The 13,304-nt window shown below is 41.0% G+C and overlaps 1 protein-coding gene and 1 long non-coding RNA gene across 2 annotated transcripts in view; one reads left to right on the top strand and one right to left on the bottom strand.

Annotated features, from left to right (window-relative positions):
- Window positions 1-353: 353 nt before the first annotated feature.
- LOC140906731 (uncharacterized) lies at window positions 354-10,259 on the top strand. The gene is made up of 4 exons (XR_012157222.2): window positions 354-655; window positions 1,380-1,500; window positions 4,951-5,003; window positions 10,236-10,259. It is a non-coding gene; the product is annotated as an uncharacterized LOC140906731 (long non-coding RNA).
- The window catches only part of PRKDC (protein kinase, DNA-activated, catalytic subunit), a 154,504-nt gene continuing 150,667 nt past the window's right edge, over window positions 9,468-13,304 (bottom strand). Inside the window, exon 86 of the mRNA XM_073331241.2 lies at window positions 9,468-11,550. Within this exon, the coding sequence (XP_073187342.2) occupies window positions 11,346-11,550 (205 nt within the window). The 3' untranslated portion in view covers window positions 9,468-11,345. The remainder of the gene's footprint in view (window positions 11,551-13,304) is intronic.

Genomic DNA, 13,304 nt, shown 5'->3' with positions numbered 1-13,304 from the left:
GAGCCGAGGACTCCCGTGGCTGGCGCTGGGTGCCAGCCTGCCGAGGGGACGGCTCACCTTCGCCCGGTGCGCTGCCTAGTGAGGTGGCGGCGAGCGGTACTTCGCCTGCTGCACCTGAGGCTGGGCGTAGCTCGCAGCTTGCGTATTGCAAGGCTCGGCATCAGCCACGGTTTAGAGGGACACTCCGCCTGGCCGATGAATTTCCCCCCCGTAACAAGGCTCCGCTCCCTCGTGCGTCCGCTGTCTTTTCTAAACGTGTTCACACTTATTGCGTCCTCGCAGGGCCGTGCGGCGCCTCGTGGTTTTGACAGGCGAACTGGCACGTACACACTGCATGGAGCGGCGGGGGGGGGGGGGGGATAGCTTTGTGCTGTTTGTTTGACCATGTGATAGATTTTAGCACCATAGGCAATACTCGGGCTGCATTCAAAACCATGAAGTGATTTGCCTCCTTGGTACGCATTGCCCTCTTGTGGCTGAATGTTGGCTATGTCGGTATTTGGCAGCTCAGGCTGCAATGTAGGTCACGCAAAGAGCGCGGGGGGGAGGGGGGTGTTACACTGACACCCACAGCCGCGGAAGAGACCGCCCGGGTGTCCCGGTTCCCAGTGACGGTCTTTAAACAATCGCTCACCTTGAGAGGGTTTTCCTAGAGGTAAGTCGTGACTAATAAAGTGTAAAGTGTGCTGCTTTAGGAACACGGTCGTTTCTCTGTTTCGTTTTGCGCGATTTTGCTGGCCATGATGATCGTCTGCACAGCCTTGTGAAGGGGTTGCAGCTCGTGGCACGATAAAGTAAAAAGAAAAGGAGAACTTGTGGCACCTTAGAGACTAACCAATTTATTTGAGCATGAGCTTTCGTGAGCTCCAGCTCGCTTCATCGGATGCTTATGCTCAAATAAATGTGTTAGTCTCTAAGGTGCCACAAGTACTCCTGTTCTTTTTGCGAATACAGACTAACACGGCTGCTACTCTGAAAACTATAAAGTAACACTCCAAATAAATAGTTAATTTGGGTTTCTTAGCAAGGAAGGAATGATGAACTTTTTTTTCTTTTCTTTTTTTTTTTTTAAGTGGAACTGACCTGACTTGTAGCAAGCATTTATGAGGAATGAGAATGTCCCTATCCTTTCCCAAAGGTTCCAGTATAGTAATACACCTCCCCGCATTCTCAGCACCAGCCCTCCTGCCAAGGGCTTTATGCCATACTAGATTACAGTCACTAACACGTGGGGGGGAGGGGTTCTGATACCATGACCTCAGGGGCAATCTACTTTAATGAGTTTTGCTTGAGCAATCACTGCAGGATTAGGTATTACATACAGAAAAGCTTGTCTTCCTAAATACCTACCTCTAAAACTAGATATTATCACCACACAGGTTTATAGAACTGTTGCTGTGGGCTTTTAAAGGGCTGCCGCCTCCCCCATTTGATGGCAGCAGTGAACAAAGTATTCTGCTTGCTCTGACACAAACATTTTGAGATCCTCCACAGTGAAAGGTACTGTAAAAACATATGGTCATTAAAAGTTCTTTATATAACTAATTAGGCTCAGACATTGTTGGTGATGTGAAAGCTTATAAAAACACTAATAGAGTTTAGGAAATCTTCCCACTGGTTTGCAGTCTAGTCTTGTCAAATGAACACCACCTCCATCATTCATATTGGCTGGAGGATTGCATACCAGTGGTGGCTTGCTTGACATTTTGATGGGTAAATTCTTCACCTTTTGACCTGGCACATGTAATGTAAATGAGTGTAGAAAATACAACTTTTTCCAATGGAGACTTTAAAGAGGAATCAGTATATATTTACAAAATAAACATACATACACCTGAGTATTTCACTTTGTGAATGTCACTCTAGTGCCCTCCTGAGGTTCAGTTAGTTTAGGAGAAATTACTGTGGTTACTAAAAAGGCAAGAACTCAGCCTGACAGATTGGGACAATCTGTTTTAACTGACAATATGCTTGCCTGTACATTTCATTACAAGATGTTCTTCTGACAGCAACAAGGTTATAAATGTAGATTTATGGTTTTAGACACTTTAGAGAGTAAAATGAAGACAGTTTAGTTGCACAGTAATCTCTCTTACCCTCCTCCCTTCAGCTGCCTATTAAAAAAAGTTTTGATGAATATATTCATACTTTAAAATCAGTAATTGATACTGGTAAATGAACAAGTATACCTGAAACAAAATTAATGTAATTAAAAATTAAAGATACAATGTGTAATATGAAGTTTTCCCATCTCCCAAACATTTTAAAAGAATAGTCCCCTGACTGTTAACAAAAGGGAAAATAAAATTGTTTATCAAAATAAGTTTGCTTGTTTTTTTAAGAGAATTAGCTAAAGCAATTAATATTCAAAATGAGTTGCCTAGTTTCTCTCTTCATAGGTAGACTTTAAAAGGACAGTGCTACAGTCTGGTCTACATACAGTAGTTTTTGTACTGCCTTAACTATTACAATTAGTGGTGTGCATTTTGTTTCTTTGTTTCAACCAAAATAGTTACAGGATGACACCCCCCTTGTGTGGATGCAGTTATACAGCTATAATTTATTCTTCTTCCGTTATGGAAATAAGCTATACCGGGAGTTCTCAAACTTCAGTGCACCACAACCCCATTCTGACCACAAAAATTACTATATGACCTCGGGAGGGGGAAACTGAATCCTGAGCCCACCTGAGCCAAAGCCAAGCCCCACTGCTCCAGGCCGGGGATGAAAGCCAAAGCCCAAGGGCTTCAGCCCCAGGCAGAGGGCCTGTAACCTGATCTCCACCACCCAAGCTGAAGTCCTTGGGCTTTGGACCTGGGCGGTGGGGTTCGGGCTTCAGTTTTGGCCCTGGGCCCCAGCAAGTCTAGGCCAGCCCTGGCTTTATGGGGTCCTGACCCACAGTTTGAGAACCACTGAGCTATACTACCTCAAGCATCTTCGTACCAGTACAACTGTCCTTACTATGGGGTTGTATTACTTTACACACACAAGTTGTACCGGGCTTTAGCTATATAAGTGTAGTTAGACAAGCTGGTAGGCATAGCTTCAGTTTGCTCTCTCTGGACTTGATCATGCAACTCTTAGTTACATCAATAGTCCCCACTGAGTTTAACTTTCACATGAATTAGGGTTGCATGATTGAGGATATATTAACATAATTGTATTTTTGTAACACAAAATATACCTTTATAAATCAATATTCATTTTAGGTGGCTCAAACAAGTACCTTCATTTTATATTATTTCATTTGTAAATAGGTTGTATTGTAGTAAAGATCAGCAATGGACTCTGTCTCGCACGTCTCTAGGTGATCTCCGAGTTCACAATGCTTCCTAATCTGATGAGTGCATACATACCTGTAATCTATCTGGACACTGAAGCCACAAACTCCTTTCTGTCCATTCTCATTATTCACGATTTTGAAACCTAATACTATTCCCATAATTTTTTGTCTATTTAAAATAATTTTTAAATTGTTTAAACTTATGAATTACTATAGATAAAACATTCAACAACCTTTGCATATGCTACATGTGAGTGTCTACACTACAAAATGTAACATCCATATTGCCACAACAGCCAAAAATGGTACGGCAGGACTGAGGTTTAGACATGGCTCAAGCATTTTTACCACTATGATAAAAGTCTGTTTTTCATTATCTCTAGCTCAGATGCACCATTGTTGGCAGGTACAAGTTTTTCTAATGTCCATAAGGCCTACTTTCTAAACAAAACTTGGCAATTTTCCAACATTTCTAAACCAGATGCATAAACTCCCCAGCCTCTGTTTTACATTCTGATCTGGAATTATCCACCCTAATCATTTGTTTTGGAGCGATATATATATATCAATGTATAGCTCTAGCAAAAATTAAATAGTCTCAGCCTGTGCCTAGTAGCTATTGATACAAAATTTAACTTGCTTATTATTTAAAGCTCACGTTCCTTGGCATAATCTGTGATGCCATATTCCATTTCTACTGACCTTTGAAAATCCTCTCAGCCTGTTTCAAAAAATGTATAAATTAGAAGTTATTTTAGCTGACAGGGTATTAATCTTGAAACGGATACAGCTTTTGTTCAGTGCAGCATTTTTTTGGCTCTGCCAAGGCTTGGTTGGCAAAACCTATTCTCAGGGCAATGCTGCCTTTCATGATGGTGCTGATGCACAGAGGGAAGTGAGTTCCTATCAAAGAAAGAAAGAATCTTTGGCATTGGGAGGAGTCCTTTCCATCCAACTATAACAATGTTAAATTATTTCGGCCCAATCTCTGACCTATGTTGACAATTTCTGTTACAATAGAGGTGGCGCTACACTTAATTTGAGAACATTTAGTAGGCCGGTGTTTTGTTTCTTGACACAAGAATATGGAGGGTGCTGCCACTTTTGTCTGTTGTATGTAGACGCAGTAGTGACACGTGCATGCTGTATTTCTCCATGCCAGACAGAATACATTTCTATAGAAGACTTTTCTCACCTACATAAATGTGCTACGCGCCAATTTTGTGGGTGGTTTTTTGTTTTGTTTTTCCATCCTAGTTAGCACTATGGCATCTGTTTATATTGTGACTACATGCCCTACAAACTTCGGCCTAGCAGCCTGAAAGTCAGCTAAAAGGTGTTACTTGTAAAGGTGTTACTGTACTCTTCCCTGCAGATGCACTAAAAGGTCATTAGTTTACCTAGCAGGATGTATAGAACATAGGGGAAGGCACTTTATCTCTCTGGGATCAAGCTTAGTTCACAAGTGTTCGACTAGTTTTTCCTCTCTCACACATTCTTTATGGGATGGTCCATAGATCAGCTGGAAGGAACTGCTTTATGGGTAGTGTTTCTGGCACATGACAAATTATCTTAGAAACCACATTGTTCCATAGAAAGCACATCCATAATTGCCTGTACTTAACTGTGTTGCTAATCAGCTAGCTAAAGTATGTTCTCTTCCCCAGAGCGGAATTAGTCATGAAGTGACCCTGGTGGAATGGAACCGTGCCAGGAAAAGGTATTTTATTTAATATTGATTGGATTTTAACATTGGATTTTAGGATGCCACTTTTCAGTCTTAAGATGATACTGGTGTCGCAGCAGGAAGAGAACTCTGCTTTTGTCTAATGAAATATCAGACCTAGACATTGTGAATCTGATCTGTTCCTTCTGAAGTCAGTTTTACCATTGATGCCAATAGGAAGGAGCAGAATATCAGGCTTAGAGCAAATGGGAAAATGCCTTCTGTATTTCATGTGATTGAAATCTTAACAGTGTTTGATGAATGCAAAATAGCTATGCCATCTGCTTGAAAGCAAGGTAGTAAGTCCTAGGAAAAGCAGCACCTTGCAATAGGAAGAATATTTAAGTAAAATGGAAACAGGAGTTAAAATGTTGCTGTAAAATGAAATATTTGTATTTCCAGACACCATATCTTTCTATTGACAGTAGAACAGATAAACAACATTTATGTGATACACTAAAATGCCTCTGAGTTCTGCTGTTACTGACACCCCACTCCCCAGGCTAGATGGTCATTGTATTTTTGCTTAGTTGCTTTTTAAAAAGCGTCAAAGTTTCTGTATACATTTCATATCTACATCTTTTCATAGCCAGTCATATTAGCAGCAATGGACTGACTCAGACGATAGTCCCACACCCTTGGTCATAGGTTAGCGACTACAACGTTGAATAAGTTTTAGAGCAATTATATTTGGGTAACAATCCTTAGCATATTCAAGATTATGCATAAAGTAAGTTTGTGGACAGGGTTCTCAAAGAATATCATTCCTTCAATAAAACTGCTTTATCTAATTGTGTGGAGCTTCTAACCAAACCCTTCAGCATGAGGGCAGACTAGTTGCTGAAGGGGCCTTTACCCTATAACAGACACAGTAACCAAACAAACTCTGCTCTGGAACACCTTGCAGGTTCCTTGGGATATATATGAGGAAAGCAAGGTGCAAACACCTAACAACTCAGATCTAGGGCCTGGTCTACACGTAAAACTGAGGTGTACCTAGCTATGTCAGTTGGAGTGTGTGAAAAAATTCACACCCTTGAGAGCCATAGTTAAGTTGACCTAAGCGAGGTCAACATAGTTAAGTTGACCTAAGCAAGGTCAACTAAAGAATTCTTCCATCAACCTAGCTATCACATCTTGGAGGGATAGATTAAATAAAGTGACAGAAAAAACCCTTCTGTTGCTGTAACATCTGTAGTATAGACATAGCTTAAGTTAGGATGGGGAAAGATAGTGCTGATGTGTGAGAAGAACATGAACTTCATCAGTAATCTCTAGGAAAGGATGCTGGAGTTGGTCATGGACAATGGTGTCTTTTTTTTTTTTTTTAAGGGGATGGAACAGTATCCCAAATTGCAAACCAGCAGAGCAATGCTGAAAGATGATTGATGGGTTTTTTTTTTCCCTCCAAAGAATGTGTGATCAGGAGTATTTACATATTCTAAGTAGTTTATTTTTATTAGTTATTCAGCAGAATTTGTATTTTTTTACTCCTATTGTTTGTATAATTTCCTGCATTCAATTAATGTATTTTTCTTTAGCTAATCTAGTGTATCTGCTTGTTTTAACCAGTTCAATGTAAGAATAGGTAATATTTTTGTTAACCCAAACTTTGTGGCTAATTATTCAGTTATTCTATTTATCACCTTCTTTTAAGCCAGTTGAAACGGTCTCCCACTTCCTGTGTGCCAAATAGGTTCTTGTAGCCTTCTTCTGAAAACTCACTCTACGAAAAAAACCTTCCTTTTTGAGGTTGTTATTGTGTCAGCACCTTCCCATACCTTGCCTGTTGCTCCATGTTATTTGTCTGTTAGCCTCTGCCCTGGCATTTAGTCTTTGTTTTTGACATGTATGTATTTAGATATAGAGCTGCAACTCAGTACAGCACAACAGTTGAAAGGATTAAATGATGGGGTTGGTTTAACAGACCTTTACAACTAGATAGTGAAGTCTCAGAGGTGTATTCCTGACTGGATAACTTAGTAAAGTCAATGGCCTGGAGGTGGTGCCAGTGAAAATATAAATAACCTTATTAAAACCTTCAGCTTGGATGGGTTAATTCCTGCATGGAGGAAGTGGCTGTCATAGTGAGCTAGAGTAGTATCTGTATCACATCACTCATAGGACTGAGTGGTCTGTTGCTTATAAATCAGACTTCACTTTTATATCTAAAAATAATCATCGAGGTAGAAAGCACATGATAAATTGGTGCCCTTGGACAATTAGTGAGTGTTTCAGCAGCTGGGCTATATCAAAGGCTTCCATTGGTAACTCTCAAGCTCTTACACTACTCAGAACGGGTATGTATATCTTTTTGGTGGTCTATTTTTCCCTCCCCTGATCCACTAGCAGTCCACATTCATCACAACTTCCTTTCCCTTGAAAAAGTGTGGCTGGCTGGGACAATGGCATTGGGTGTTGGCTCTCACTTCAAAAGTCCCATTACAGAATCCTTTATACAAACCCCTTCTGAGAATGTTGGGGCAACTTAAGTGTCCAATTTAAAAAAAAAATAAAAAAATAAAAATTGCAGTGCCTAGTCAGAAAACTGCAAATTCCTTGTGAAAGCTTCAAAACTCCTATATGAAAAACTCTGGTTAAACTGTAAGCCTACACTATCTATTTTACAGGTCAAAGTACTCAGCAAGTATAAGAGGAATGTGCAAAAAGGGCAATTTAACACCTCCTTGGAGTCAGCCACTTGAAAAGCTGAGTTCAGTTCAGAAGTCATGTGACTCTTGGACTATAAGGTGGATAGAAGGCTGGCTAGATTGTCAGGCTCAATGGGTAGTGATCAATGGCTCCATGTCTAGTTGGCAGCCAGTATCAAGTGGAGTGCCCCAAGGGTCAGTCCTGGGGCCGGTTTTGTTCAATATCTTCATTAACGATCTGGAGAATGGTGTGGATGGCACCCTCAGCAAGTTTTCTGATGACACTAAACTGGGAGGAGAGGTAGACAAATTAGAGGGACCTAGACAAATTAGAGGATTGGGCCAAAAGAAATCTGATGAGGTTCAACAAGGACAAGTGCAGAGTCCTGCACTTAGGACAGAAGAATGCCATGCACCGCTACAGACTAGGGACCGAATGGCTAGGCAACAGTTCTGCAGAAAAGGACCTAGAGGTTACAATGGATGAGAAGCTGGGTATGAGTCAACAGTTTGCCCTTGTTGCCAAGAAGGCTAACGGCATTTTGGGCTGTATAAGTAGGGGCCTTGCCAGCAGATGCAGGGACGTGATCGTTCTCCTCTACTGGACAATGGTGAGGCCTCATCTGGAGTACTGTGTCCAATTTTGGGCCCCACACTACAAGAAGGATGTGGAAAAATTGGGAAATGTCCAGCAGAGGGCAACAAAAATGATTAGGGGACTGAACACACGACTTCTGAGGAGAGGCTGAGGGAACTGGGATTGTTTAGTCTGCGGAAGAGAAGAATGAGGGGGGATTTGATAGATGCTTTCAACTACCTGAAAGGGAGTTCCAAAGAGGATGGATCTAGACTATTCTCAGTGGTAGCAGATGACAGAACAAGGAGTAATGGTCTCAAGTTGCAGTGGGGGAGGTTTAGGTTGGATATTTGGAAAAACATTTTCACCGGGAGGGTGGTGAAGCACTGGAATGGGTTACCTGGGGAGGTGGTGGAATCTCCTTCCTTTGAGGTTTTTAAGGTCAGGCTTGACAAAGCCCTGGCTGGGATGATTTAGTTGGGGATTGGTCCTGCTTTGAGCAGGAGATTGGACTAGGTGACCTTCTGAAGTCCCTTCCAACCCTGATATTCTATGATTCTTTACTGTTGTCAGGATTCCCTCCCCACTCTGAACTCTAGGGTACAGATGTGGGGACCTGCATGAAAGACCCCCTGAGCTTATTTCTACCAGCTTAGATTAAAAGCTTCCCCAAGGCACAAATCCTTCCTTGTCCTTGGATGGGTACTGCTGCCACCATCAAGTGAGTTAGACAAAGATTCAAGAAAAGGACCACTTGGAGTTCCTGTTCCCTAAAATATCCCCCCAAGGCCCTTCACCCCCTTTCCTGGGGAGGCTTGCGAATAATCTACCTACCAAACAGGTAGTCCAGATTCTTAAAAAACAGAACTTTATAAGAAAAAAAAAGGAAAGGAAGCACCTCTGTAGAATCAGGATGGAAGGTAACTTTACAGGGTAATCAGATTCAAAACACAGAGGATTCCCCTCTAGGCAAAACTTTAAAGTTACAAAAAACAGGGCTAAACCTCCCTCTTAGCACAGGGAAAATTCACAAGCTAAAAACAAAAGATAAATCTAATGCACCTTGCCTTATTTACTTACTCTTTTTGCAATTTGAGACTTATTTTTGGATGATTTTAGGAGGAGTTTTCTGACCTGATGCTTCTCGGCTTTCACACATACACCCCCCACACCCACAAACAAAGCCTCCCCTCCCCCCACCCCCCCAAGATTTGAAAGTATCTTCTTTCCTCACTGGTCCTTTTGGTCAGGTGCCAACCAGGTTATTTGAGCTTCTAAACCCCTTACAGGCTACCTTTAGCTGTATGGTTATGACCACTGTGCTTTATGACTTTAGAATAAGGTGGCCTTGGCGAGACACACAGTTCTTCCACACAGACAGCCTTAAGTCATGTTGTCTCCTTTATTAATATCAAAGATAAAAATGAGCAAAATGCATTCAGAAGAATCATAAAAAGGTGAGTATATAAAGCACATTACTACATTGCACATGTTGCAGCGGACAAAAAAAACAACTTTGCATATATAGTGCCCTGCAATTTAAGAGTGGAAAAGAGCAGTTTAGCTTCTTTAGTGAGTAAGTGTCCTAAAACTACTAATTTAGAAATGAGCTATTACTTATTCTACAGCTTATGTTTTTATTTTTTAATAGACAAACCTCCTGTACAGCACCCAGGAGTTTTTGTGCCAATGGTTTTCCCAATAAAGATCAAGTATGGCCCCAGACTCGGTTGTATTCATTCAAAATGCTGTTGACCAAGAATTCGGAGATATTGATTTACAGTGCTAGAACTGAGTCAAAGTGAACAAAGCAAAACTCTCAGCATTTATGGTCTAGAAAGGGTGTTAAAATGTCAAACATTTTTAGATGGGGGAAAAAAACCTCCCAGAAATTTTAATTGTTGCTTCTTTGTGCCATTCAGTTTCCAACTCTGAACAATCCCCTTTATGCTCATTAGCTTCATTTTATACATTTACCAGCTCGTATTTGTCTTATAGGTTCTTATCCAGCAGAGAGACTGATGGTCCGTCTGCTTTCAGGTTGAAACTGATGCCAGGGAAAGGAAGTCAGTGTAGAAGCAGCCCTGAGTAGGGCTGAAATGACTAATAACAGTTGCAAAGAAGAGCCTACAGCTGCAGAGAAGTCAAAGGTGCTTGCTTTTCATTTTTTAAAGTTATTTTATACTTGTTCACTGCTCCATGATAATCACGCATTATTAAAATGTCAATGGGAAATGTCTTCTTAAATGAATTCATGTTAATAACTAGTCATAATATTTTGAAAGACAGTAATTCATCCCCATATAATACCTGCTGCACTTTGTTTGGCACAGAAGTTACCTCTAAAAAACTGCTTTACAATAGAGCCTCGTGCTCTTGGTGTGACTAAAGTCAGACTTTCCCGCCTTAAATCTCCTCATAAGCAAGTACTGGAAAACAATAGACTACATTGTCCAGCTCATTCACAGCAGAAAACGGTAGAGACGCCAGCAATGCCTGTTTTCAGGTATGGATTCAACACTTTTGTTAAATAGGATTCTTAAAACATGAAAACTTTGCAGTTTTATTGTTTTGCATTAATTTAAACATCTTTATAATATACAGTCACAACTTACTAAACATCTCCTATAACTGTTAAAATAGGCTGTTTTGTAGTCATAACTGGTATTATAGCAACTGACTGCTACTTTTAAAAATGAGAGATTTCTATGTGTATCATTCAGTAGGCTGTATGTGTTGACATTTATCTAATCACTCTTTGTGTGGATTAAACAATACAGCATGTAAACATCTCTTCAAAGCTTGTGTGGTTATTTTGTTTGTGGTTTCTTCTATTAAATACAATAGCTTAATATCATGGGCCTTAGCCTTCAGCACAATTACCATATTCCTTTCAGGTTCCTAGTACAGAGACATTGGTTCATAATTGTCATCTTTGAGTAAGTTCTACCACAGTATCACAGCCCTTAATCAGTTCAGACTTACCAGTGTGGAAAACACAAATTAATTGTTTTTCTATCCATGCTCCTCCCCCACTACACAGTAACTTGACAGTAGTGGTTTGGCTTAGAGAACACTCCATTTGATTATTTCCTTATATCCTTTCTTTCACATCCAGGGCTCCCATCCTTCCCAAACTCTGCCAAGGAGATTGGGGTCTGTTGCTTGATCTATAAGGCATTTCACTTGGATTTCTTCCAAAAGCCCATCCTCTGGTTCTTTGGCTCGGATGTTGTGATCTCTGCTTCCCTGAGCTACAGCTACATATTCCCTGTAGGCAGGTGATTTCTCGTGGCCCAGTCGTAATTCATCACTGAAAAAAAAAAGAAAACTCTGAAAATCCAGACCTTGGATTTTTTATTTTTAAATGAGAGCTTTAAGGCCTAATCCTATGAGGTAGTGAGTGTGCCGTTATTGACGTGAACTGTGACGTATAGATCATTGTTGCAACCAAGATCTTCTAGTTGGACTAAATCTTGTACAAAGGAGGTCAAGGTAAGGTGTCTATAGAAAGGTTGTAATTTGCTGGTCATGATTATGCTGCCTGTATGTGTGTATCATTTTTGTATTTGAAGTTATGAATAATGGCTATGTACTTGTATCTCAATGTGTTTGATTCTAAGTAGCCTCAGGGAAGTATTTGGTCAGCTTTCTGAGTATGGGCACTTACTGAGAATAGTCCGATCAAGGAACACCTAACTGACAATGGACTTTAGGAGACACCAATCCACATCTGAGCTTTCCTGGGAAAGGGTTCAAACTAACATGTAAACAAAGGCGTCGGCCTGCACATCAGGTGACAGTCCCAAGGGGGTCTCTGTGACCGAACCTGTCACAGTGAGCGTTCTTGACTCAATAGGTGTTTAGAATGCTAAGCAAGTCAAGATCAGGTCCTTAAATGAGTGATCTCAGGTTCTTCCCTCATCTGTGAGCATTTACTATGAACATCTTCAGCTTGAGCTCAAGTCTTTGAAAATCTCACAGGGTATGTCGACACTGCATCTGGGAGCAAGATTCCCAGACTGAGTCCACAGACTTGTGTTAAGGGGGCTTGCACTCATGTGCTAGAAGTAGCTGTGGAGACAGTGCTTTGACATAGCAGCTTGGGCTCTGAAAACCACCCCTGCCCCGGCTTCTGAGCCGCACCGTTAAAGCACTATCTGCATAGCTACTTGAGCAAACCACAAGTCTGGTGGCCCAGTCTGGGAATCTCGCTCCCAGATACAATATAGACATATACAGAATTTCTATAAGCCTCTCAATCAAACTGTTACTTGTATTGTACTGTTTCTCCCCTCCCTCACCTGCCAAGTGCTCATCTGAAAAAAGGCAGCCAGTTGCTTTCTGCAAAGTCTGCCTCACCTATGGAGGCCAGAGCAGAAAACAGCTCACTCATTCTGTCACACTCAGCAACCTAAAGGCAATCAAACCTGTTGCTGTCACAGCTCTCCTGAATGATACCAATTGCACCTTCCTATTCAGCCATTTGTAAAGTATTTGTATAATTTTAAACAAGCTTTTCATTCATTGCACCAACCCCAAATGAATTTAAACAGAAGGGGTTAATTGAATTTTAAAGACTAAAATATTGTGATTTCTAGCTTGAGCCAATCTTGACTGAGCTGATTAAATCTCAGTAGCCCATCACATTCCTAGGCAATTTAAACTAGTTAATTTACTTGTATGCCTCCCTTACAGTTGCCTCAACATTCCTGCTAGACTACTGTTTTTTTGTAGAGTCCATTCAAATTCCACCTCTACCTGCAAAGCTTTATGAAGAGCAACAGCTTGTGAGGGGTGGGAAATAACTAGGCTTACATGGTGTGGCCACAGATGCTGCCAAGAAAAATAAATGCTCAGAAGTAGAAAGGAAAACGGAGCTGGAACAAGGACACTCAGGAGATAGATACGGGGTAGTTTGGCTGGTAAGATGATTCAGACACCTTTTGTACCCAAAAACAATTCACTCTGCCAAGAAGCAAAATGATTAAATTGCCCCCTTGTCTTCCTTTTCTCCCATTAAGTCTGAAGGTAACAAGTCCCTGACTCTTTCAGCTGCAAAGGTTC

This window comes from Lepidochelys kempii, chromosome 2, assembly GCF_965140285.1.
Source record: "Lepidochelys kempii isolate rLepKem1 chromosome 2, rLepKem1.hap1, whole genome shotgun sequence".
Taxonomy (NCBI): domain Eukaryota; kingdom Metazoa; phylum Chordata; order Testudines; family Cheloniidae; genus Lepidochelys; species Lepidochelys kempii.
Note: the sequence above shows the minus strand (reverse complement) of the source record. Positions and strands in the feature narration are given on the sequence as shown.